Source organism: Anopheles nili (assembly GCF_943737925.1).
Source record: "Anopheles nili chromosome X unlocalized genomic scaffold, idAnoNiliSN_F5_01 X_unloc_3, whole genome shotgun sequence".
Taxonomy (NCBI): Eukaryota; Metazoa; Arthropoda; class Insecta; order Diptera; family Culicidae; genus Anopheles; species Anopheles nili.
Window position 1 is genome coordinate 348,333 of NW_026525489.1, and position 25,890 is coordinate 374,222.

General features: G+C 37.3%; 1 protein-coding gene across 1 annotated transcript in view; it reads right to left on the reverse strand.

Moving 5' to 3' along the window:
- Positions 1 to 25,323, reverse strand: part of LOC128729680 (putative epidermal cell surface receptor) — a 73,580-nt gene extending 48,257 nt beyond the window's left edge. Inside the window, exon 1 of the mRNA XM_053823081.1 lies at positions 22,580 to 25,323. Within this exon, the coding sequence (XP_053679056.1) occupies positions 22,580 to 25,323 (2,744 nt within the window). The remainder of the gene's footprint in view (positions 1 to 22,579) is intronic.
- Positions 25,324 to 25,890: the final 567 nt, after the last annotated feature.

A 25,890-nucleotide genomic window follows, 5' to 3' on the forward strand; every position in this document is an offset into this window, starting at 1 on the left:
GTTGCATTAGATTTTCACGCAGACTGGATTTTAAATCCAAGATCATTCAACAATCCGATCAAATCGATTGATCTACATGTTGGTTTTAAATGTTATACTTTTGTATGTGGGCTTCTAAATGATCCCATGATTTCAGTAATAAAAGCCTCGCTACCTGGCTTTGAATTAGGAACGATGTTGCGATATCCATTAAAAGTCCTTGTGACGACATAAATGTGATTTTAATCCTTAGCAAATGTTTCAAAAACGGTTTAACCTTTTACTTTTGTTTGTGGGCTTCCAAATGACCCCATGTATTAACTTATAGCAGCTTCGCTATCTGGTTTTGGATTGGGAACGTTGTTGCCATATTCATCAAACGTCCTTATGACGACATAAATGTGATTTAAATCAGTAGCAAATGTTTGAGAAATGGTTCACGGATTTAGTTTCTGATGAAATCAACACCACACTGTTTAAGTTTGTACGTGTGCGTCGATTTCATAAAATGTCTTACTGAATTTATCGATCATTACAGTTAATTGATCTGATAGTGAAATGATATGACATTTGAATTCTGCTGTCTTGAACAATTCAATTAAGATTGGATGAAAATGTTCTACGTTGCTAGTTGCATTAGATTTTCATGCAGACGAGATTTTAAATCCAAGAACATTCAACAATCCGATCAAATCGATTGATCTATATGTTGGTTTTAAATCTAATACTTTTGATTGTGGCCTTCTAAATGATCCCATGATTTTAGTTATAAAAGACTCGCTTTCTGGCTTTGGATTAGGAACGATGTTGCGATATCCATTAAAAGTCCTTGTGATGATATAAATGTGATTTCTATCCTTAGTAAGTGTTTCAGAAATGGTTTAACCTTTTACTTTTGTTTGTGGGCTTCTTAATGAATGGCAAATGCTTCTGAAATGGTTTAACCTTTTACTTTTGTTTGTGGGTTTCTAAATGACCCCATGTATTGAGTTATAGAAGCTTCGCTATCTGGTTTTGGATTGGGAACGGTGTTGCCATATCCATCAAAAGTGCTTATGACGATATAAATGTGATTTGTATCATTAGCAAATGTTTGAGAAATGGTTCACGGATATAGTTTCTGTTGAAAATAACACCAAACTGTTTAAGTTTGTACGTGTGTGTCGATTTCATAAAATGTCTTACTGAATTTATCGATCATTACAGTTAATTGATCTGATAGTGAAATGATATGACATTTGAATTCTGCTGTCTTGAACATTTCAATTAAGATTGAATGAAAATGTTCTACGTTGCTAGTTGCATTAGATTTTCATGCAGACTGGATTTTAAATCCAAGAACATTCAACAATCCGATCAAATCGATTGTTCTACATGTTGGTTTTAAATCTAATACTCTTGTTTGTGGGCTTCTAAATGATTCCATGATTTCAGTTATAAAAGCCTCGCTATCTGGCTTTGAATTAGGAACGATGTTGCGATATCAATTAAAAGTCCTTGTGATGATATAAATGTGATTTCTATCCATAGCAAATGTTTCAAAAACGTTTTTACCTTTTACTTTTGTTTGTGGGCTTCCAAATGACCCCATGTATTAACTTATAGCAGCTTCGCTATCTGGCTTTGGATTGGGAACGGTGTTGCCATATCCATCAAAAGTCCTTATGATGATATAAATGTGATTTTTATCATTAGCAAATGTTTGAGAAATGGTTCACGGATTGAGTTTCTGATGAAAGTAACACCAAACTGTTTAAGTTTGTTTGTGTGCGTCGATTTCATAAAATGTCTTACTGAATTTATCGATCATTACAGTTAATTGATGTGATAATGAAATGATATGACATTTGAATTCTGCTGTCTTGAACATTTCAATTTAGATTGAATGAAAATGTTCTACGTTGCTAGTTGCATTAGATTTTCATGCAGACTGGATTTTAAATCCAAGATCATTCAACAATCCGATCAAATCGATTGATCTACATGTTGGTTTTAACTATAAAACCTTTGTTTGTGGGCTTCTAAATGATCCCATGATTTCAGTAATAAAAGCCTCGCAATCTGGCTTTGAATTAGGAACGATGTTGCGATATCCATTAAAAGTCCTTGTGACGATATAAATGAGATTTTAATCCTTAGCAAATGTTTCAAAAACGGTTTTACATTTTACTTTTGTTTGTGGGCTTCCAAATGACCCCATGTATTAACTTATAGCAGCTTCGCTATCTGGTTTTGGATTGGGAACGGTGTTGCCATATACATCAAAAGTCCTTATGACGATATAAATGTAATTTAAATCAGACGCAAATGTTTGAGAAATGGTTCACGGATTTAGTTTATGATGAAATCAACACCACACTGTTTAAGTTTGTACGTGTGCGTCGATTTCATAAAATGTCTTACTGAATTTATCGATCATTACAGTTAATTGATCTGATAGTGAAATGATATGACATTTGAATTCTGCTGTCTTGAACATTTCAATTAAGATTGAATGAAAATGTTCTACGTTGCTAGTTGCATTAGATTTTCATGCAGACTATATTTTTAATCCAAGATCATTCAACAATCCGAACAAATCGATTGATCTACATGTTGGTTTTAAATAATAAACCTTTGTTTGTGGGCTTCTAAATGATCCCATGATTTCAGTAATAAAAACCTCGCAATCTGGCTTTGAATTAGGAACGATGTTGCGATATCCATTAAAAGTCCTTGTGACGATATAAATAAGCTTTTAATCTTTAGCAAATGTTTCAGCAACGGTTTTACCTTTTACTTTTGTTTGTTGGCTTCTAACTGAATGGAAAATGCTTCAGAAACGGTTTAACCTTTTACTTTTGTTGGTGGGCTTCCAAATGACCCCATGTATTAACTTATAGCAGCTTCGCTATCTGGTTTTGGATTGGGAACGGTGTTTCCATATCTATCAAACGTCCTTATGAGGATATAAATGTGATTTTTATAATTAGCAAATGTTTGTGAAATGGTTCACGGATTTAGTTTCTGATGAAATCAACACCACACTGTTTAAGTTTGTACGTGTGCGTCGATTTCATAAAATGTCTTACTGAATTTATCGATCATTACAGTTAATTGATCTGATAGTGAAATGATATGACATTTGAATTCTGCTGTCTTGAACATTTCAATTAAGATTGAATGAAAATGTTCTACGTTGCTAGTTGCATTAGATTTTCACGCAGACTGGATTTTAAATCCAAGATCATTCAACAATCCGATCAAATCGATTGATCTACATGTTGGTTTTAAATGTTATACTTTTGTATGTGGGCTTCTAAATGATCCCATGATTTCAGTAATAAAAGCCTCGCTACCTGGCTTTGAATTAGGAACGATGTTGCGATATCCATTAAAAGTCCTTGTGACGACATAAATGTGATTTTAATCCTTAGCAAATGTTTCAAAAACGGTTTAACCTTTTACTTTTGTTTGTGGGCTTCCAAATGACCCCATGTATTAACTTATAGCTGCTTCGCTATCTGGTTTTGGATTGGGAACGGTGTTGCCATATCCATCAAAAGTCCTTATGACGAAATAAATGTGATTTTTATCATTAGCAAATGTTTGAGAAATGGTTCACGGATTGAGTTTCTGATGAAAGTAACACCAAACTGTTTAAGTTTGTTTGTGTGCGTCGATTTCATAAAATGTCTTACTGAATTTATCGATCATTACAGTTAATTGATGTGATAATGAAATGATATGACATTTGAATTCTGCTGTCTTGAACATTTCAATTTAGATTGAATGAAAATGTTCTACGTTGCTAGTTGCATTAGATTTTCATGCAGACTGGATTTTAAATCCAAGATCATTCAACAATCCGATCAAATCGATTGATCTACATGTTGGTTTTAACTATAAAACCTTTGTTTGTGGGCTTCTAAATGATCCCATGATTTCAGTAATAAAAGCCTCGCTATCTGGCTTTGAATTAGGAACGATGTTGCGATATCCATTAAAAGTCCTTGTGAAGACATAAATGTGATTTTAATCCTTAGCAAATGTTTCAAAAACGGTTTAACCTTTTACTTTTGTTTGTGGGCTTCCAAATGACCCCATGTATTAACTTATAGCAGCTTCGCTATCTGGTTTTGGATTGGGAACGGTGTTTCCATATCTATCAAACGTCCTTATGAGGATATAAATGGGATTTTTATAATAAGCAAATGTTTGTGAAATGGTTCACGGATTTAGTTTCTGATGAAAGCAAAACCACACTGTTTAAGATTGTACGTGTGCGACGATTTCATAAAATGTCTTACTGAATTTATCGATCATTACAGTAAATTGATCTGATGGTGAAATGATATGACATTTGAATTCTGCTTAAACATTTCAATTAGGATTGAATGAAAATGTTCAACGTTGCTAGTTGCATTAGATTTTCATGCAGACTGGATTTTGAATCCAAGACCATTCAACAATCCGATCAAATCGATTGATCTACATGTTGGTTTTAAATATAAAACCTTTGTTTGTGGGCTTCTAAATGATCCCATGATTTCAGTAATAAAAGCCTCGCTATCTGGCTTTGAATTAGGAACGATGTTGCGATATCCATTAAAAGTCCTTGTGAAGACATAAATGTGATTTTAATCCTTAGCAAATGTTTCAAAAACGGTTTAACCTTTTACTTTTGTTTGTGGGCTTCCAAATGACCCCATGTATTAACTTATAGCAGCCTCGCTATCTGGTTTTGGATTGGGAACGGTGTTTCCATATCTATCAAACGTCCTTATGAGGATATAAATGTGATTTTTATAATTAGCAAATGTTTGTGAAATGGTTCACGGATTTAGTTTCTGATGAAATCAAAACCACACTGTTTAAGATTGTACGTGTGCGACGATTTCATAAAATGTCTTACTGAATTTATCGATCATTACAGTTAATTGATCTGATGGTGAGATGATATGACATTTGAATTCTGCTGTCTTGAACATTTCAATTAAGATTGAATGAAAATGTTCTACGTTGCTAGTTGCATTAGATTTTCACGCAGACTGGATTTTAAATCCAAGATCATTCAACAATCCGATCAAATCGATTGATCTACATGTTGGTTTTAAATGTTATACTTTTGTATGTGGGCTTCTAAATGATCCCATGATTTCAGTAATAAAAGCCTCGCTACCTGGCTTTGAATTAGGAACGATGTTGCGATATCCATTAAAAGTCCTTGTGACGACATAAATGTGATTTTAATCCTTAGCAAATGTTTCAAAAACGGTTTAACCTTTTACTTTTGTTTGTGGGCTTCCAAATGACCCCATGTATTAACTTATAGCAGCTTCGCTATCTGGTTTTGGATTGGGAACGTTGTTGCCATATTCATCAAACGTCCTTATGACGACATAAATGTGATTTAAATCAGTAGCAAATGTTTGAGAAATGGTTCACGGATTTAGTTTCTGATGAAATCAACACCACACTGTTTAAGTTTGTACGTGTGCGTCGATTTCATAAAATGTCTTACTGAATTTATCGATCATTACAGTTAATTGATCTGATAGTGAAATGATATGACATTTGAATTCTGCTGTCTTAAACAATTCAATTAAGATTGGATGAAAATGTTCTACGTTGCTAGTTGCATTAGATTTTCATGCAGACGAGATTTGAAATCCAAGAACATTCAACAATCCGATCAAATCGATTGATCTATATGTTGGTTTTAAATCTAATACTTTTGATTGTGGCCTTCTAAATGATCCCATGATTTTAGTTATAAAAGACTCGCTTTCTGGCTTTGGATTAGGAACGATGTTGCGATATCCATTAAAAGTCCTTGTGATGATATAAATGTGATTTCTATCCTTAGTAAGTGTTTCAGAAATGGTTTAACCTTTTACTTTTGTTTGTGGGCTTCTTAATGAATGGCAAATGCTTCTGAAATGGTTTAACCTTTTACTTTTGTTTGTGGGTTTCTAAATGACCCCATGTATTGAGTTATAGAAGCTTCGCTATCTGGTTTTGGATTGGGAACGGTGTTGCCATATCCATCAAAAGTCCTTATGACGATATAAATGTGATTTGTATCATTAGCAAATGTTTGAGAAATGGTTCACGGATATAGTTTCTGTTGAAAATAACACCAAACTGTTTAAGTTTGTACGTGTGTGTCGATTTCATAAAATGTCTTACTGAATTTATCGATCATTACAGTTAATTGATCTGATAGTGAAATGATATGACATTTGAATTCTGCTGTCTTGAACATTTCAATTAAGATTGAATGAAAATGTTCTACGTTGCTAGTTGCATTAGATTTTCATGCAGACTGGATTTTAAATCCAAGAACATTCAACAATCCGATCAAATCGATTGTTCTACATGTTGGTTTTAAACCTAATACTCTTGTTTGTGGGCTTCTAAATGATTCCATGATTTCAGTTATAAAAGCCTCGCTATCTGGCTTTGAATTAGGAACGATGTTGCGATATCAATTAAAAGTCCTTGTGATGATATAAATGTGATTTCTATCCATAGCAAATGTTTCAAAAACGTTTTTACCTTTTACTTTTGTTTGTGGGCTTCCAAATGACCCCATGTATTAACTTATAGCAGCTTCGCTATCTGGCTTTGGATTGGGAACGGTGTTGCCATATCCATCAAAAGTCCTTATGATGATATAAATGTGATTTTTATCATTAGCAAATGTTTGAGAAATGGTTCACGGATTGAGTTTCTGATGAAAGTAACACCAAACTGTTTAAGTTTGTTTGTGTGCGTCGATTTCATAAAATGTCTTACTGAATTTATCGATCATTACAGTTAATTGATGTGATAATGAAATGATATGACATTTGAATTCTGCTGTCTTGAACATTTCAATTTAGATTGAATGAAAATGTTCTACGTTGCTAGTTGCATTAGATTTTCATGCAGACTGGATTTTAAATCCAAGATCATTCAACAATCCGATCAAATCGATTGATCTACATGTTGGTTTTAACTATAAAACCTTTGTTTGTGGGCTTCTAAATGATCCCATGATTTCAGTAATAAAAGCCTCGCAATCTGGCTTTGAATTAGGAACGATGTTGCGATATCCATTAAAAGTCCTTGTGACGATATAAATGAGATTTTAATCCTTAGCAAATGTTTCAAAAACGGTTTTACATTTTACTTTTGTTTGTGGGCTTCCAAATGACCCCATGTATTAACTTATAGCAGCTTCGCTATCTGGTTTTGGATTGGGAACGGTGTTGCCATATACATCAAAAGTCCTTATGACAATATAAATGTAATTTAAATCAGACGCAAATGTTTGAGAAATGGTTCACGGATTTAGTTTATGATGAAATCGACACCACACTGTTTAAGTTTGTACGTGTGCGTCGATTTCATAAAATGTCTTACTGAATTTATCGATCATTACAGTTAATTGATCTGATAGTGAAATGATATGACATTTGAATTCTGCTGTCTTGAACATTTCAATTAAGATTGAATGAAAATGTTCTACGTTGCTAGTTGCATTAGATTTTCATGCAGACTATATTTTTAATCCAAGATCATTCAACAATCCGATCAAATCGATTGATCTACATGTTGGTTTTATATAATAAACCTTTGTTTGTGGGCTTCTAAATGATCCCATGATTTCAGTAATAAAAGCCTCGCAATCTGGCTTTGAATTAGGAACGATGTTGCGATATCCATTAAAAGTCCTTGTGACGATATAAATAAGCTTTTAATCTTTAGCAAATGTTTCAGCAACGGTTTTACCTTTTACTTTTGTTTGTTGGCTTCTAACTGAATGGCAAATGCTTCAGAAACGGTTTAACCTATTACTTTTGTTGGTGGGCTTCCAAATGACCCCATGTATTAACTTATAGCAGCTTCGCTATCTGGTTTTGGAATGGGAACGGTGTCTCCATATCTATCAAACGTCCTTATGAGGATGTAAATGTGAATTTTATAATAAGCAAATGTTTGTGAAATGGTTCACGGATTTAGTTTCTGATGAAATCAAAACCACACTGTTTAAGATTGTACGTGTGCGTCGATTTCATAAAATGTCTTACTGAATTTATCGATCATTACAGGTAATTGATCTGATGGTGAAATGATATGACATTTGAATTCTGCTGTCTTGAACATTTCAATTAAGAATGAATGAAAATGTTCTACGTTGCTAGTTGCATTAGATTTTCATGCAGACTGGATTTTAAATCCAAGATCATTCAACAATCCGATCAAATCGATTGATCTACATGTTGGTTTTAACTATAAAACCTTTGTTTGTGGGCTTCTAAATGATCCCATGATTTCAGTAATAAAAGCCTCGCAATCTGGCTTTGAATTAGGAACGATGTTGCGATATCCATTAAAAGTCCTTGTGACGATATAAATGAGATTTTAATCCTTAGCAAATGTTTCAAAAACGGTTTTACATTTTACTTTTGTTTGTGGGCTTCCAAATGACCCCATGTATTAACTTATAGCAGCTTCGCTATCTGGTTTTGGATTGGGAACGGTGTTTCCATATCTATAAAACGTCCTTATGAGGATATTAAATGGATTTTTATAATAAGCAAATGTTTGTGAAATGGTTCACGGATTTAGTTTCTGATGAAATCAAAACCACACTGTTTAAGTTTGTACGTGTGCGTCCATTTCATAAAATGTCTTACTGAATTTATCGATCATTACAGTTAATTGATCTGATAATGAAATGATATGACATTTGAATTCTGCTGTCTTGAACATTTCAATTAAGATTGAATGAAAATGTTCTACGTTGCTAGTTGCATTAGATTTTCATGCAGACTGGATTTTAAATCCAAGATCATTCAACAATCCGATCAAATCGATTGATCTACATGTTGGTTTTAAATAATAAACCTTTGTTTGTGGGCTTCTAAATGATCCCATGATTTCAGTAATAAAAGCCTCGCAATCTGGCTTTGAATTAGGAACGATGTTGCGATATCCATTAAAAGTCCTTGTGACGATATAAATAAGCTTTTAATCTTTAGCAAATGTTTCAGCAACGGTTTTACCTTTTACTTTTGTTTGTTGGCTTCTAACTGAATGGCAAATGCTTCAGAAACGGTTTAACCTATTACTTTTGTTGGTGGGCTTCCAAATGACTCCATGTATTAACTTATAGCAGCTTCGCTATCTGGTTTTGGAATGGGAACGGTGTCTCCATATCTATCAAACGTCCTTATGAGGATGTAAATGTGATTTTTATAATAAGCAAATGTTTGTGAAATGGTTCACGGATTTAGTTTCTGATGAAATCAAAACCACACTGTTTAAGATTGTACGTGTGCGTCGATTTCATAAAATGTCTTACTGAATTTATCGATCATTACAGTTAATTGATCTGATGGTGAAATGATATGACATTTGAATTCTGCTGTCTTGAACATTTCAATTAAGAATGAATGAAAATGTTCTACGTTGCTAGTTGCATTAGATTTTCATGCAAACTGGATTTTAAATCCAAGACCATTCAACAATCCGATCAAATCGATTGATCTACATGTTGGTTTTAAATCTAATACTTTTGTTTGTGGGCTTCTAAATGATCCCATGATTTCAGTAATAAAAGCCTCGCTATCTGGCTTTGAATTAGGAACGATGTTGCGATATCCATTAAAAGTCCTTGTGACGATATAAATGTGATTTTAATCGTTAGCAAATGTTTCAAAAACGGTTTTACCTTTTACTTTTGTTTGTGGGCTTCCAAATGACCCCATGTATTAACTTATAGCAGCATCGCTATCAAGTTTTGGATTGGGAACGGTGTTTCCATATCTATCAAACGTCCTTATGAGGATAAAATGTGATTTTTATAATTAGCAAATGTTTGTGAAATGGTTCACGGATTTAGTTTCTGATGAACTCAAAACCACACTGTTTAAGATTGTACGTGTGCGACGATTTCATAAAATGTCTTACTGAATTTATCGATCATTACAGTTAATTGATCTGATAATGAAATGATATGACATTTGAATTCTGCTGTCTTGAACATTTCAATTAAGATTGAATGAAAATGTTCTACGTTGCTAGTTGCATTAGATTTTCATGCAGACTGGATTTTAAATCCAAGATCATTCAACAATCCGATCAATTCGATTGATCTACATGTTGGTTTTAAATAATAAACCTTTGTTTGTGGGCTTCTAAATGATCCCATGATTTCAGTAATAAAAGCCTCGCAATCTGGCTTTGAATTAGGAACGATGTTGCGATATCCATTAAAAGTCCTTGTGACGATATAAATAAGCTTTTAATCTTTAGCAAATGTTTCAGCAACGGTTTTACCTTTTACTTTTGTTTGTTGGCTTCTAACTGAATGGCAAATGCTTCAGAAACGGTTTAACCTTTTACTTTTGTTGGTGGGCTTCCAAATGACCCCATGTTTTAACTTATAGCAGCTTCGCTATCTGGTTTTGGATTGGGTACGGTGTTTCCATATCTATAAAACGTCCTTATGAGGATATAAATGGGATTTTTATAATAAGCAAATGTTTGTGAAATGGTTCACGGATTTAGTTTCTGATGAAATCAAAACCACACTGTTTAAGATTGTACGTGTGCGACGATTTCATAAAATGTCTTACTGAATTTATCGATCATTACAGTTAATTGATCTGATGATGAAATGATATGACATTTGAATTCTGCTGTCTTGAACATTTCAATTAAGAATGAATGAAAATGTTCTACGTTGCTAGTTGCATTAGATTTTCATGCAAACTGGATTTTAAATCCAAGACCATTCAACAATCCGATCAAATCGATTAATCTACATGTTGGTTTTAAATCTAATACTTTTGTTTGTGGGCTTCTAAATGATCCCACGATTTCAGTAATAAAAGCCTCGCTATCTGGCTTTGAATTAGGAACGATGTTGCGATATCCATTAAAAGTCCTTGTGACGATATAAATGTGATTTTAATCGTTAGCAAATGTTTCAAAAACGGTTTTACCTTTTACTTTTGTTTGTGGGCTTCCAAATGACCCCATGTATTAACTTATAGCAGCATCGCTATCAGGTTTTGGATTGGGAACGGTGTTTCCATATCTATCAAACGTCCTTATGAGGATAAAATGTGATTTTTATAATTAGCAAATGTTTGTGAAATGGTTCACGGATTTAGTTTCTGATGAACTCAAAACCACACTGTTTAAGATTGTACGTGTGCGACGATTTCATAAAATGTCTTACTGAATTTATCGATCATTACAGTTAATTGATCTGATGGTGAAATGATATGACATTTGAATTCTGCTGTCTTGAACATTTCAATTAAGATTGAATGAAAATGTTCTACGTTGCAAATTGCATTAGATTTTCATGCAGACTGGATTTTAAATCCAAGACCATTCAACAATCTGATCAAATCGATTGATCTACATGTTGGTTTTAAATCTAATACTTTTGTTTGTGGGCTTCTAAATGATCCCATGATTTCAGTAATAAAAGCCTCGCTATCAGGCTTTGAATTAGAAACGATGTTGCGATATCCATTAAAAGTCTTTGTGACGATATAAATGTGCTTTTAATCCTTAGCAAATGTTTCAGCAACGGTTTTACCTTTTACTTTTGTTTGTGGGCTTCCAAATGACCCCATGTATTAACTTATAGCAGCTTCGCTATCTGGTTTTGGATTGGGAACGGTGTTGCCATATCCATCAAAAGTCCTTATGACGATATAAATGTGATTTTTATCATTAGCAAATGTTTGAGAAATGGTTCACGGATTTAGTTTCTGATAAAATTAACACCAAATTGTTTAAGTTTGTTTGTGTGCGTCGATTTCATAAAATGTCTTACTGAATTTATCGATCATTACAGTTAATTGATCTGATGGTGAAATGATATGACATTTGAATTCTGCTGTCTTGAACATTTCAATTAAGATTGAATGAAAATGTTCTACGTTGCTAGTTGCATTAGATTTTCATGCAGACTGGATTTTAAATCCAAGAACATTCAACAATCCGATCAAATCGATTGATCTACATGTTGGTTTTAAATCTAATACTTTTGTTTGTTGGCTACTAAATGATCCCATGATTTCAGTAATAAAAGCCTCGCTATCTGGCTTTGAATTAGGAACGATGTTGCGATATCCATTAAAAGTCCTTGTGACGATATAAATGTGCTTTTAATCCTTAGCAAATGTTTCAAAAACGGTTTTACCTTTTACTTTTTTTTGTGGGCTTCTAACTGAATGGCAAATGCTTCAGAAAAGGTTTAACCTTTTACTTTTGTTGGTGGGCTTCCAAATGACCCCATGTATTAACACATAGCAGCTCCGCTTTCTGGTTTGGGATTGGGAACGGTGTTTCCATATCTATCAAACGTCCTTATGAGGATAAAAATGTGATTTTTATAATAAGCAAATGTTTGTGAAATGGTTCACGGATTTAGTTTCTGATGAACTCAAAACCACACTGTTTAAGATTGTACGTGTGCGACGATTTCATAAAATGTCTTACTGAATTTATCGATCATTACAGTTAATTGATCTGATGGTGAAATGATATGACATTTGAATTCTGCTGTCTTGAACATTTCAATTAAGATTGAATGAAAATGTTCTACGTTGCTAATGGCATTAGATTTTCATGCAGACTGGTTTATCTAATAGATTTGGTTTAAATCTAATACTTTTGTTTGTTGGCTTCTTAATGATCCCATGATTTCAGTAATAAAAGCCTCGCTATCTGGCTTTGGATTAGGCACGATGTTGCGATATCCATTAAAAGTCCTTGTGATGATATAAATGTGATTTCTATCCTTAGTAAGTGTTTCAGAAATGGTTTAACCTTTTACTTTTGTTTGTGGGCTTCTCAATGAATGGCAAATGCTTCTGAAATGGTTTAACCTTTTACTTTTGTTTGTGGGTTTCTAAATGACCCCATGTATTGAGTTATAGAAGCTTCGCTATCTGGTTTTGGATTGGGAACGGTGTTGCCATATCCATCAAAAGTCCTTATGACGATATAAATGTGATTTGTATCATAAGCAAATGTTTGAGAAATGGTTCACGGATATAGTTTCTGTTGAAAATAACACCAGACTGATTAAGTTTGTACGTGTGTGTCGATTTCATAAAATGTCTTACTGAATTTATCGATCATTACAGTTAATTGATCTGATGGTGAAATGATATGACATTTGAGTTCTGCTGTCTTGAACATTTCAATTAAGATTGAATGAAAATGTTCTACGTTGCTAGTTGCATTAGATTTTCATGCAGACTGGATTTTAAATCCAAGATCATTCAACAATCCGATCAATTCGATTGATCTACATGTTGGTTTTAAATAATAAACCTTTGTTTGTGGGCTTCTAAATGATCCCATGATTTCAGTAATAAAAGCCTCGCAATCTGGCTTTGAATTAGGAACGATGTTGCGATATCCATTAAAAGTCCTTGTGACGATATAAATAAGCTTTTAATCTTTAGCAAATGTTTCAGCAACGGTTTTACCTTTTACTTTTGTTTGTTGGCTTCTAACTGAATGGCAAATGCTTCAGAAACGGTTTAACCTTTTACTTTTGTTGGTGGGCTTCCAAATGACCCCATGTTTTAACTTATAGCAGCTTCGCTATCTGGTTTTGGATTGGGAACGGTGTTTCCATATCTATAAAACGTCCTTATGAGGATATAAATGGGATTTTTATAATAAGCAAATGTTTGTGAAATGGTTCACGGATTTAGTTTCTGATGAAATCAAAACCACACTGTTTAAGATTGTACGTGTGCGACGATTTCATAAAATGTCTTACTGAATTTATCGATCATTACAGTTAATTGATCTGATGATGAAATGATATGACATTTGAATTCTGCTTAAACATTTCAATTAAGATTGAATGAAAATGTTCTACTTTGCAAATTGCACTAGATTTTCATGCAGACTGGATTTTGAATCCAAGACCATTCAACAATCCGATCAAATCGATTGATCTACATGTTGGTTTTAAATATAAAACCTTTGTTTGTGGGCTTCTAAATGATCCCATGATTTCAGTAATAAAAGCCTCGCTATCTGGCTTTGAATTAGGAACGATGTTGCGATATCCATTAAAAGTCCTTGTGACGATATAAATGTGATTTTAATCCTTAGCAAATGTTTCAAAAACGGTTTAACCTTTTACTTTTGTTTGTGGGCTTCCAAATGACCCCATGTATTAACTTATAGCAGCTTCGCTATCTGGTTTTGGATTGGGAACGGTGTTTCCATATCTATCAAACGTCCTTATGAGGATATAAATGTGATTTTCATCATTAGCAAATGTTTGAGAAATGGTTCACGGATTTAGTTTGTGATTAAATTAACACCAAACTGTTTAAGTTTGTTTGTGTGCGTCGGTTTCATAAACTGTCGTACTGAATTTATCGATCATTATAGTTAATTGATCTGATGGTGAAATGATATGACATTTGAGTTCTGCTGTCTTGAACATTTCAATTAAGATTGAATGAAAATGTTCTATGTTGCTAGTTGCATTAGATTTTCATGCAGACTGGATTTTAAATCCAAGAACATTCAACAATCCGATCAAATCGATTGATCTACATGTTGGTTTTAAATATAATACTTTTGTTTGTTGGATTCTTCATGATCCCATGATTTCAGTAATAAAAGCCTCGCTATCTGGCTTTGAATTAGGAACGATGTTGCGATATCCATTAAAAGTCCTTGTGGCGATATAAATGTGCTTTTAATCCTTAGCAAATGTTTCAGCAACGGTTTTACCTTTTACTTTTGTTTGTGGGCTTCTAACTGAATGGCAAATGCTTCAGAAACGGTTTAACCTTTTACTTTTGTTGGTGGGCTTCCAAATGACCCCATGTATTAACTTATAGCAGCTTCGCTATCTGGTTTTGGATTGGGAACGGTGTTGCCATATCCATCAAAAGTCCTTATGACGATATAAATGTGATTTTTATCAGTAGCAAATGTTTGAGAAATGGTTCACGGACTTAGTTTCTGATAAAATTAACACCAAATTGTTTAAGTTTGTTTGTGTGCGTCGATTTCATAAAATGTCTTACTGAATTTATCGATCATTACAGTTAATTGATCTGATGGTGAAATGATATGACATTTGAATTCTGCTGTCTTGAACATTTCAATTAAGATTGAATGAAAATGTTCTACGTTGCAAATTGCATTAGATTTTCATGCAGACTGGATTTTAAATCCAAGATCATTCAACAATCCGATCAAATCGATTGATCTACATGTTGGTTTTAAATATAAAACCTTTGTTTGTGGGCTTCTAAATGATCCCATGATTTCAGTAATAAAAGCCTCGCTATCAGGCTTTGAATTAGAAACGATGTTGCGATATCCATTAAAAGTCTTTGTGACGATATAAATGTGCTTTTAATCCTTAGCAAATGTTTCAAAAACGGTTTTACCTTTTACTTTTGTTTGTGGGCTTCCAAATGACCCCATGTATTAACTTATAGCAGCTTCGCTATCTGGTTTTGGATTGGGAACGGTGTTGCCATATCCATCAAACGTCCTTATGACGATATAAATGTGATTTAAATCAGAAGCAAATGTTTGAGAAATGGTTCACGGATTTAGTTTCTGATGAAATCAAAACCACACTGTTTAAGATTGTACGTGTGCGTCGATTTCATAAAATGTCTTACTGAATTCAACGATCATTACAGTTAATTGATCTGATGGTGAAATGATATGACATTTGAATTCTGCTGTCTTGAACATTTCAATTAAGATTGAATGAAAATGTTCTACGTTGCTAGTTGCATTAGATTTTCATGCAGACTGGATTTTAAATCCAAGAACATTTAACAATCCGATCAAATCGATTGATCTACATGTTGGTTTTAAATCTAATACTTTTGTTTGTTGGCTTCTAAATGATCCCATGATTTCAGTAATAAAAGCCTCGCTATCTGGCTTTGAATTAGGAACGATGTTGCGATATCCATTAAAAGTCCTTGTGACGATATAAATGTGATTTTAATCCTTAGCAAATGTTTCAAAAACGGTTTAAACTTTTACTTTTGTTTGTGGGCTTCCAAATGACCCCATGTATTAACTTATAGCAGCTTCGCTATCTGGTTTTGGATTGGGAACGGTGTTGCCATATCCATCAAACGTCCTTATGACGATATAAATGTGATTTGTTTTATCAGCAAATGTTTGAGAAATGGTTCACGGATTTAGTTTCTGATAAAATTAACACCAAATTGTTTAAGTTTGTTTGTGTGCGTCGATTTCATAAAATGTCTTACTGAATTTATCGATCATTACAGTTAATTGATCTGATGGTGAAATGATTTGACATTTGAATTCTGCTTGAACATTTCAATTAAGATTGAATGAAAATGTTCTACGTTGCTAGTTGCATTAGATTTTCATGCAGACTGGATTTTAAATCCAAGAACATTCAACAATCCGATAAAATCGATTGTTCTACATGTTGGTTTTAAATCTAATACTTTTGTTTGTTGGCTTCTAAATGATCCCATGATTTCAGTAATAAAAGCCTCGCTATCTGGCTTTGAATTAGGAACGATGTTGCGATATCCATTAAAAGTCCTTGTGACGATATAAATGTGCTTTTAATCCTTAGCAAATGTTTCAGCAACGGTTTTACCTTTTACTTTTGTTTGTGGGCTTCCAAATGACCCCATGTATTAACTTATAGCTGCTTCGCTATCTGGTTTTGGATTGGGAACGGTGTTGCCATATCCATCAAAAGTCCTTATGACGAAATAAATGTGATTTTTATCATTAGCAAATGTTTGAGAAATGGTTCACGGATTTAGTTTCTGATAAAATTAACACCAAATTGTTTAAGTTTGTTTGTGTGCGTCGATTTCATAAAATGTCTTACTGAATTTATCGATCATTACAGTAAATTGATCTGATAGTGAAATGATATGACATTTGAATTCTGCTGTCTTGAACAATTCAATTGAGATTGAATGAAAATGTTCTTCGTTGCTAGTTGCATTAGATTTTCACGCAGACTGGATTTTATATTCAAGACCATTCAACAATCCGATTAAATCGATTGATCTATATGTTGGTTTTAAATCTAATACTTTTGTTTGTGGCCTTCTAAATGATCCCATGATTTTAGTTATAAAAGCCTCGCTATCTGGCTTTGAATTAGGAACGATGTTGCGATATCCATTAAAAGTCCTTAGGACGATATAAATGTGATTTTAATCCTTAGCAAATGTTTCAGCAACGGTTTTACCTTTTACTTTTGTTTGTGGGCTTCCAAATGACCCCATGTATTAACTTATAGCTGCTTCGCTATCTGGTTTTGGATTGGGAACGGTGTTGCCATATCCATCAAAAGTCCTTATGACGAAATAAATGTGATTTTTATCATTAGCAAATGTTTGAGAAATGGTTCACGGATTTAGTTTCTGATAAAATTAACACCAAATTGTTTAAGTTTGTTTGTGTGCGTCGATTTCATAAAATGTCTTACTGAATTTATCGATCATTACAGTAAATTGATCTGATAGTGAAATGATATGACATTTGAATTCTGCTGTCTTGAACAATTCAATTGAGATTGAATGAAAATGTTCTTCGTTGCTAGTTGCATTAGATTTTCACGCAGACTGGATTTTATATTCAAGACCATTCAACAATCCGATTAAATCGATTGATCTATATGTTGGTTTTAAATCTAATACTTTTGTTTGTGGCCTTCTAAATGATCCCATGATTTTAGTTATAAAAGCCTCGCTATCTGGCTTTGAATTAGGAACGATGTTGCGATATCCATTAAAAGTCCTTAGGACGATATAAATGTGATTTTAATCCTTAGCAAATGTTTCAGCAACGGTTTTACCTTTTACTTTTGTTTGTGGGCTTCCAAATGACCCCATGTATTAACTTATAGCTGCTTCGCTATCTGGTTTTGGATTGGGAACGGTGTTGCCATATCCATCAAAAGTCCTTATGACGAAATAAATGTGATTTTTATCATTAGCAAATGTTTGAGAAATGGTTCACGGATTTAGTTTCTGATTAAAAATTAACACCAAATTGTTTAAGTTTGTTTGTGTGCGTCGATTTCATAAAATGTCTTACTGAATTTATCGATCATTACAGTAAATTGATCTGATAGTGAAATGATATGACATTTGAATTCTGCTGTCTTGAACAATTCAATTGAGATTGAATGAAAATGTTCTTCGTTGCTAGTTGCATTAGATTTTCACGCAGACTGGATTTTATATTCAAGACCATTCAACAATCCGATTAAATCGATTGATCTATATGTTGGTTTTAAATCTAATACTTTTGTTTGTGGCCTTCTAAATGATCCCATGATTTTAGTTATAAAAGCCTCGCTATCTGGCTTTGAATTAGGAACGATGTTGCGATATCCATTAAAAGTCCTTAGGACGATATAAATGTGATTTTAATCCTTAGCAAATGTTTCAGCAACGGTTTTACCTTTTACTTTTGTTTGTGGGCTTCCAAATGACCCCATGTATTAACTTATAGCTGCTTCGCTATCTGGTTTTGGATTGGGAACGGTGTTGCCATATCCATCAAAAGTCCTTATGACGAAATAAATGTGATTTTTATCATTAGCAAATGTTTGAGAAATGGTTCACGGATTTAGTTTCTGATAAAATTAACACCAAATTGTTTAAGTTTGTTTGTGTGCGTCGATTTCATAAAATGTCTTACTGAATTTATCGATCATTACAGTAAATTGATCTGATAGTGAAATGATATGACATTTGAATTCTGCTGTCTTGAACAATTCAATTGAGATTGAATGAAAATGTTCTTCGTTGCTAGTTGCATTAGATTTTCACGCAGACTGGATTTTATATTCAAGACCATTCAACAATCCGATTAAATCGATTGATCTATATGTTGGTTTTAAATCTAATACTTTTGTTTGTGGCCTTCTAAATGATCCCATGATTTTAGTTATAAAAGCCTCGCTATCTGGCTTTGAATTAGGAACGATGTTGCGATATCCATTAAAAGTCCTTAGGACGATATAAATGTGATTTTAATCCTTAGCAAATGTTTCAGCAACGGTTTTACCTTTTACTTTTGTTTGTGGGCTTCCAAATGACCCCATGTATTAATTTATAGCTGCTTCGCTATCTGGTTTTGGATTGGGAACGGTGTTGCCATATCCATCAAAAGTCCTTATGACGAAATAAATGTGATTTTTATCATTAGCAAATGTTTGAGAAATGGTTCACGGATTTAGTTTCTGATAAAATTAACACCAAATTGTTTAAGTTTGTTTGTGTGCGTCGATTTCATAAAATGTCTTACTGAATTTATCGATCATTACAGTTAATTGATCTGATGGTGAAATGATATGACATTTGAATTCTGCTGTCTTGAACATTTCAATTAAGATTGAATGAAAATGTTCTACGTTGCTAGTTGCATTAGATTTTCATGCAGACTGGATTTTAAATCCAAGAACATTCAACAATCCGAACAAATCGATTGATCTACATGTTGGTTTTAAATCTAATACTTTTGTTTGTTGGCTTCTAAATGATCCCATGATTTCAGTAATAAAAGCCTCGCTATCTGGCTTTGAATTAGGAACGATGTTGCGATATCCATTAAAAGTCCTTGTGACGATATAAATGTGCTTTTAATCTTTAGCAAATGTTTCAGCAACGGTTTTACCTTTTACTTTTGTTTGTGGGCTTCTAACTGAATGGCAAATGCTTCAGAAACGGTTTAACCTTTTACTTTTGTTGGTGGGCTTCCAAATGACCCCATGTATTAACTTATAGCAGCTTCGCTATCTGGTTTTGGATTGGGAACGGTGTTGCCATATCCATCAAAAGTCCTCATGACGATATAAATGTGATTTAAATCAGAAGCAAATGTTTGAGAAATGGTTCACGGATTGAGTTTCTGATGAAAGTAACACCAAACTGTTTAAGTTTGTTTGTGTGCGTCGATTTCATAAAATGTCTTACTGAATTTATCTATCATTACAGTTAATTGATCTGATGGTGAAATGATATGACATTTGAATCCTGCTGTCTTGAACATTTCAATTAAGATTGAATGAAAATGTTCTACGTTGCTAGTTGCATTAGATTTTCATGCAGACTGGATTTTGAATCCAAGACCATTCAACAATCCGATCAAATCGATTGATCTACATGTTGGTTTTAAATCTAATACTTTAGTTTGTGGCCTTCTAAATGATCCCATGATTTTAATTATAAAAGCCTCGCTTTCTGGAGGAACGATGTTGCGGATTAGGAACGATGTTGCGATATCCATTAAAAGTCCTTGTGATGATATAAATGTGATTTCTATCCTTAGTAAGTGTTTCAGAAATGGTTTAACCTTTTACTTTTGTTTGTGGGCTTCTAAATGAATGGCAAATGCTTCAGAAATGGTGCAACCTTTTACTTTTGTTTGTGGGTTTCTAAATGACCCCATGTATTGAGTTATAGAAGCTTCGCTATCTGGTTTTGGATTTGGAACGGTGTTGCCATATCCATCAAGAGACCTTATGACGATAAAAATGTGATTTTTATCATTAGCAAATGTTTGAGAAATGGTTCACGGATTGAGTTTCTGATAAAATTATCACCAAATTGTTTAAGTTTGTTTGTGTGCGTCGATTTCATAAAATGTCTTACTTAATTCATCGATCATCACAGTTAATTGATCTGATGGTGAAATGATATGACATTTGAATCCTGCTGTCTTGAACATTTCAATTAAGATTGAATGAAAATGTTTTACGTTGCTAGTTGCATTAGATTTTCATGCAGACTGGATTTTAAATCCAAGACCATTCAACAATCCGATCAAATCGATTGATCTACATGTTGGTTTTAACTATAAAACCTTTGTTTGTGGGCTTCTAAATGATCCCATGATTTCAGTAATAAATACCTCCCTATCTGGCTTTGAATTAGGAACGATGTTGGGATATCCATTAAAAATCCTTGTGACGATACAAATGTGATTTTAATCCTTAGCAAATGTTGCCAAAACGGTTTTACCTTTTACTTTTGTTTGTGGGCTTCCAAATGACCCCATGTATTAACTTATAGCAGCTTCGCTATCTGGTTTTGGATTGGGAACGGTGTTGCCATATCCATCAAACGTCCTTATGACGATATAAATGTGATTTTTTTTATTAGCAAATGTTTGAGAAATGGTTCACGGATTTAGTTTCTGATAAAATTAACACCAAATTGTTTAAGTTTGTTTGTGTGCGTCGATTTCATAAAATGTCTTACTGAATTTATCGATCATTACAGTTAATTGATCTGATAATGAAATGATATGACATTTGAATTCTGCTGTCTTGAACATTTCAATTAAGATTGAATGAAAATGTTCTACGTTGCTAGTTGCATTAGATTTTCATGCAGACTGGATTTTAAATCCAAGACCATTCAACAATCCGATCAAATCGATTGATCTACATGTTGGTTTTAACTATAAAACCTTTGTTTGTGGGCTTCTAAATGATCCCATGATTTCAGTAATAAAAGCCTCGCTATCTGGCTTTGAATTAGGAACGATGTTGCGATATTCATTAAAAGTCCTTAGGACGATATAAATGTGATTTTAATCCTTAGCAAATGTTTCAAAAACGGTTTTACCTTTTACTTTTGTTTGTGGGCTTCCAAATGACCCCATGTATTAACTTATAGCAGCTTCGCTATCTGGTTTTGGATTGGGAACGGTGTTGCCATATTCATCAAACGTCCTTGTTGGAGGTCGGCTCCAACTTAAAGTTCGTAATAATAAATTCTACTGACGTGTTCTTTTAACTGATTCCACTAACACTTTATTCAAGTTAATTCGGTTGGGTCGTTCTTTAAACGCGCGCGGTGCGATGGTGCGATGGTGTTAAAAAAATTCACGTCCTCTCTCTGGCGTTTTTCCGTTGAAATCGGTTCAAATCCAATGGCCTCCTCGCGATGGCCGTTTTTTACCGCGTCATCTCTGCGATGTTTCCCTGTCCCTTCGGTAACGGCACTCTTATCCTGTCTCCTACCTGTCAGTGCCGTTACGTCAGGTAAACAAACAAACACGCGCCGAATTGTCTGTAACATTCTCCCACCCGGTACTTTGCTCGGATGGGCAATTTACCCTGTTTCAAGTGCGCAATCTGTTCGATAAACAATTCGGCAGCACTCCCTATCGCCTTATCAGTCCGTCTACTTTGGTAAGCTTGGTTGTACCGTGCCTATCCTCGGTCTACTTCCGTACTTCCAACACCGCTATTTTTGTTGCAGGTCGTTCCATCAATCCGCTAGCGGTCTGCACAGTTGCTCGCCTTACCTGTCCGTCGGCGGCTCTGACGACAGCCACTACTCTTCCCTTAGTGAGCGGTCCTGTCGTGGTCTTTTTCCCGTTTCTTCTGTGCATACAATTATTCGAAAACCGAATAACGTATCCAACAGATCTGAGCAGCCTGTTCCAATTAGAGAATCGGTCGATCTGAATAAGTGATTTAGTGCTGGAATGATGCAGGAGGTTGCGGCGTAGTTCTTCCGTCGTATCATGCGGTAGCGTCGATGAAGTTGGCCATTCCTTTTCCGTCTGCCATAGAAAGCTCGGTCCTTTGATGTACTTGTCCTCAGGGTAGGGCACACCCAACCAGCTCACCTCGACGCTGGTGGCTTTGATCTTGCTGGCGTTCACCACCACCTCGAATCCGTACACGTCGATCCGCTCGGCGGTGGTGATCGGTAGCATGTCACCAGCCCGCACCTCTTCACCGTGACCCGGAAACGGTATGAAGAAAATGCCCACCTCGTAACGCGTTTGTGGCTGCAAACCCTCCACGGTGTATTCACTCAACGCCCGGTGGATGAGTGGGGTCGCATGGTACACGACACTGTCGATCTCACGGTACCGTAGCTGTATACCGTCCACGTAATCGAGCTCCTCATCATCCAGCTTGCGCCATGCGATCTTCGCCCAAGTCGCGTTCACCTCGGCAGCTCGCAGCTCCGGATCCTGGATGATCTCCTTGAGAAAGTTCGTTGGGTGGCTCATGTGCGAGAAGTGTCCGGAACCGATCGCGGGTGGTGGCGTGATCACGCGATCCGAGGGCGTACGGACGGTGTAGATCTGACTAGACGGTTGCGAGTTGACGTCTCGCAGGATAAGCGTGATCTTCACGCGATACTCCGTGTTGGCGTTCAGTCCTGGCAGCTCGAACTCGAGCTGTGGTGTCGCGATCAGATCGTCCGGTGGTGCGAACACCTGCGATTGCCATGTGGCGGTGTCGTTGTTGCGAGTGCGCGTGTATCGCAGCTCAACGCGACCATGCAGTCCCACGTACACCTGCGGCACGAGGAAAATGACACGCACAGTGTTCGCATCGATCGCGTCCAGGGCGAGCACTTTCAGGTCGACTTGCAGTCCGGAGAACGCTAGCCCACCAGCGGGTGTGCCGGCACCGTACTGGTTGTAGTTGATGCCGTTGCCCGTCGATGGTTGCGATCCAACCGGCCCAAAGGGCGGCCCATTCGGGAGGCTCTGGCCATGCAACAATGGAGGTCCTTGCGGTGGCAGATTCGGATCCTGCCCGTGGATGTGCTGCAGCAGCTGCTCGATGCGGATGTTGGGCGGTAAACTACCCGGTCCGTTTGGTCCCAGCACGTTCAACAGCTGCTTATCGAGCGCACTCGCCTGATGCTGGCCAGGATGTAGTCCCGGCTGACCGGGTGCCGTCGGAACGGGTTGTCCGGCCGGTTGGACGCCTGCCGAAGCCGGGTGCAGATACGGGTGAAAATCAGCACCGTAGTGGGGCTTGATTTCCGGCCCATAGTACCCGGGCGGACCGGGACGTTGCACACCGAGCGTGGCCGGTTTCATCGCGTCCTCGTAGCTGCCGTAATCGTACTTGCCATCGTCCAGCTCGGGCTCCTCAGGTTGGGCGCCACCGAAGATGTTGTTGAAGTGATCCTTCTTACCGGCGTCCTCCTTGGTGTACTTTTTGTGGGGTTTGTCCTGCGGTACCTTCGGTGGTTTTCCGTCCACCGTCGGGTAGAAGGGCGTCGGTTCCTTCCCGGGCGCGTCCGGTGGGGGTTTCGCGTCCGTGCGAGGCGGTTTCGTTGGCAGGAATTGCCCGATCGTGCCCGGCATAAGCAGCGGCTTCAACACGTCGCTGCCGCTGGCCAGACCGTTATCGGTGTTGACACTGCAAGTCCAGTGCTGGCAGCATTCTTCACCCGGAATCGGCATCAACCGGGCGTTCCGTGGGCTACACGGTAGATGAGAAGGTGGCGTCGCTGGCACGGCAGGACACGCCGGTCGACATTCGACGATGCCGGTATCACAGTAACAGTGCTGCTCGCAACCCGTCAAATTGCTCGGTATATCCGACCAGTTATCGAAGAACTGACCCTTATACTCGCACGTCCCATTGTCGATGCAACGCATCCGCTCCGGGCAACAGCGGGGTGCGATCGCACGGAATGTGGCCGGATCCGGACCCCACTTGAGGCAGTGCGGATCCAGCACGTCCAACCCAAACTCAGACGGGCACTCGATCTTGGCACAGGGCACACCAGCCTCCGTACACAGACACAGCGCGTTGCACTCGTCGTGGAACTGATCATTCAGCTGGTACGTGCGGCCTTTGAACTCACATCCGGTGGACCGGTGGTCAGCTTCCGGTCCGGGTGTTTTTCCATCCCGTTCCGGCACCACCGTCGTCGAAGGTGACGATGAAGATGAAGCCGGTGCCATCATCATCATCACACCGCTGCTCTGCTCGTGGTCGTCCAGCGTGACATCGCAGAACTCGCGCTTACAGCAAGGATCGTGTGGGTCAGGCAGGACGACGCACTGTTCTGGGCGGGTCGAGTTAAGTGGAGCACAGCGTGGAGCACACTCCATCTCACCATCGCTGTTGCAGGTACAGATCTGCTCGCAACCGATCTCCATCCGTTCGTTGATGTCGTACGAGCGGTTCTTGTAGATGCAGCTCGTCACGATCGCCTTGGCGGTGGTCGGTTCCTCCGAGACGGGCGTCGGTTCGACACGTCCATCGGTGAACCGCTCTGAAGGGCAGATTAGCGTGGCACAGCACTCGTCCGTTTTGGAGGGATTCTCGTAGCAACCGGCTGCCAGAGCCGTTTTGCCGCGTTTCACGAATGGCCGGCCGCAACGGGCCTCGCAGCGCCATTTGCCGTCCTCCTCGCAGTGGCACCGTTCGTCGCAACCCTTGTCCACGGTGGCGTTGGTACGTGATGGCGGGTGAGTCCTTCTCTGGTGATCCGTTGCTTCGAAGGATTGGATCAAGCGGTTTCGCTCCCGAAGATGCTCGATCTCCATGTCTTCCAGGGCACGCCGAAGATCACGTTCACCCTGGGAGGGTACGGTTGTCCTTCTCCCAGTGGTACCACGCCGTTCTGCTTCGCTGTGCTGAGCCGATGACGGGCCGACTTGCGCGTCGTAGCGCAAAGAGTCGGTAAACGCAAAGGCCGGTGGCGGCGATGCGTTAACAGCTTCACGCTCTGTATCGGTATTGTATGGCGTCCTTAGCGTCGATCTTCCTGACGGGCCGGCTTGCACGTCGTAACGAAGGAAATCTGGAAACGCAATGGCCGGTCGCGACGATGCGCTCCCAGGTTCACGGTCGGTGCCGCCGACGTAAGGCGTCCCAAGCGTCGATCTCCGCGGCAGGGTGGCGGCCGAAGGAAATGTCACTTCTTCGACGGTTCCTGTGCGGATGCACGGGGATATCGCGCCTACACGTTGCTCGTTCAGCGACACTCCGAGCCCTCTCGACACGCTTGGGCTCAACTGAGCGATCTGCGCGGTCAGCCTGACGAAGCTTTCGTTCGCTTCCCTGGCTTGCTGTACCAACTCCTGTATCGAAACAGTGTCTTCCACTAGCTG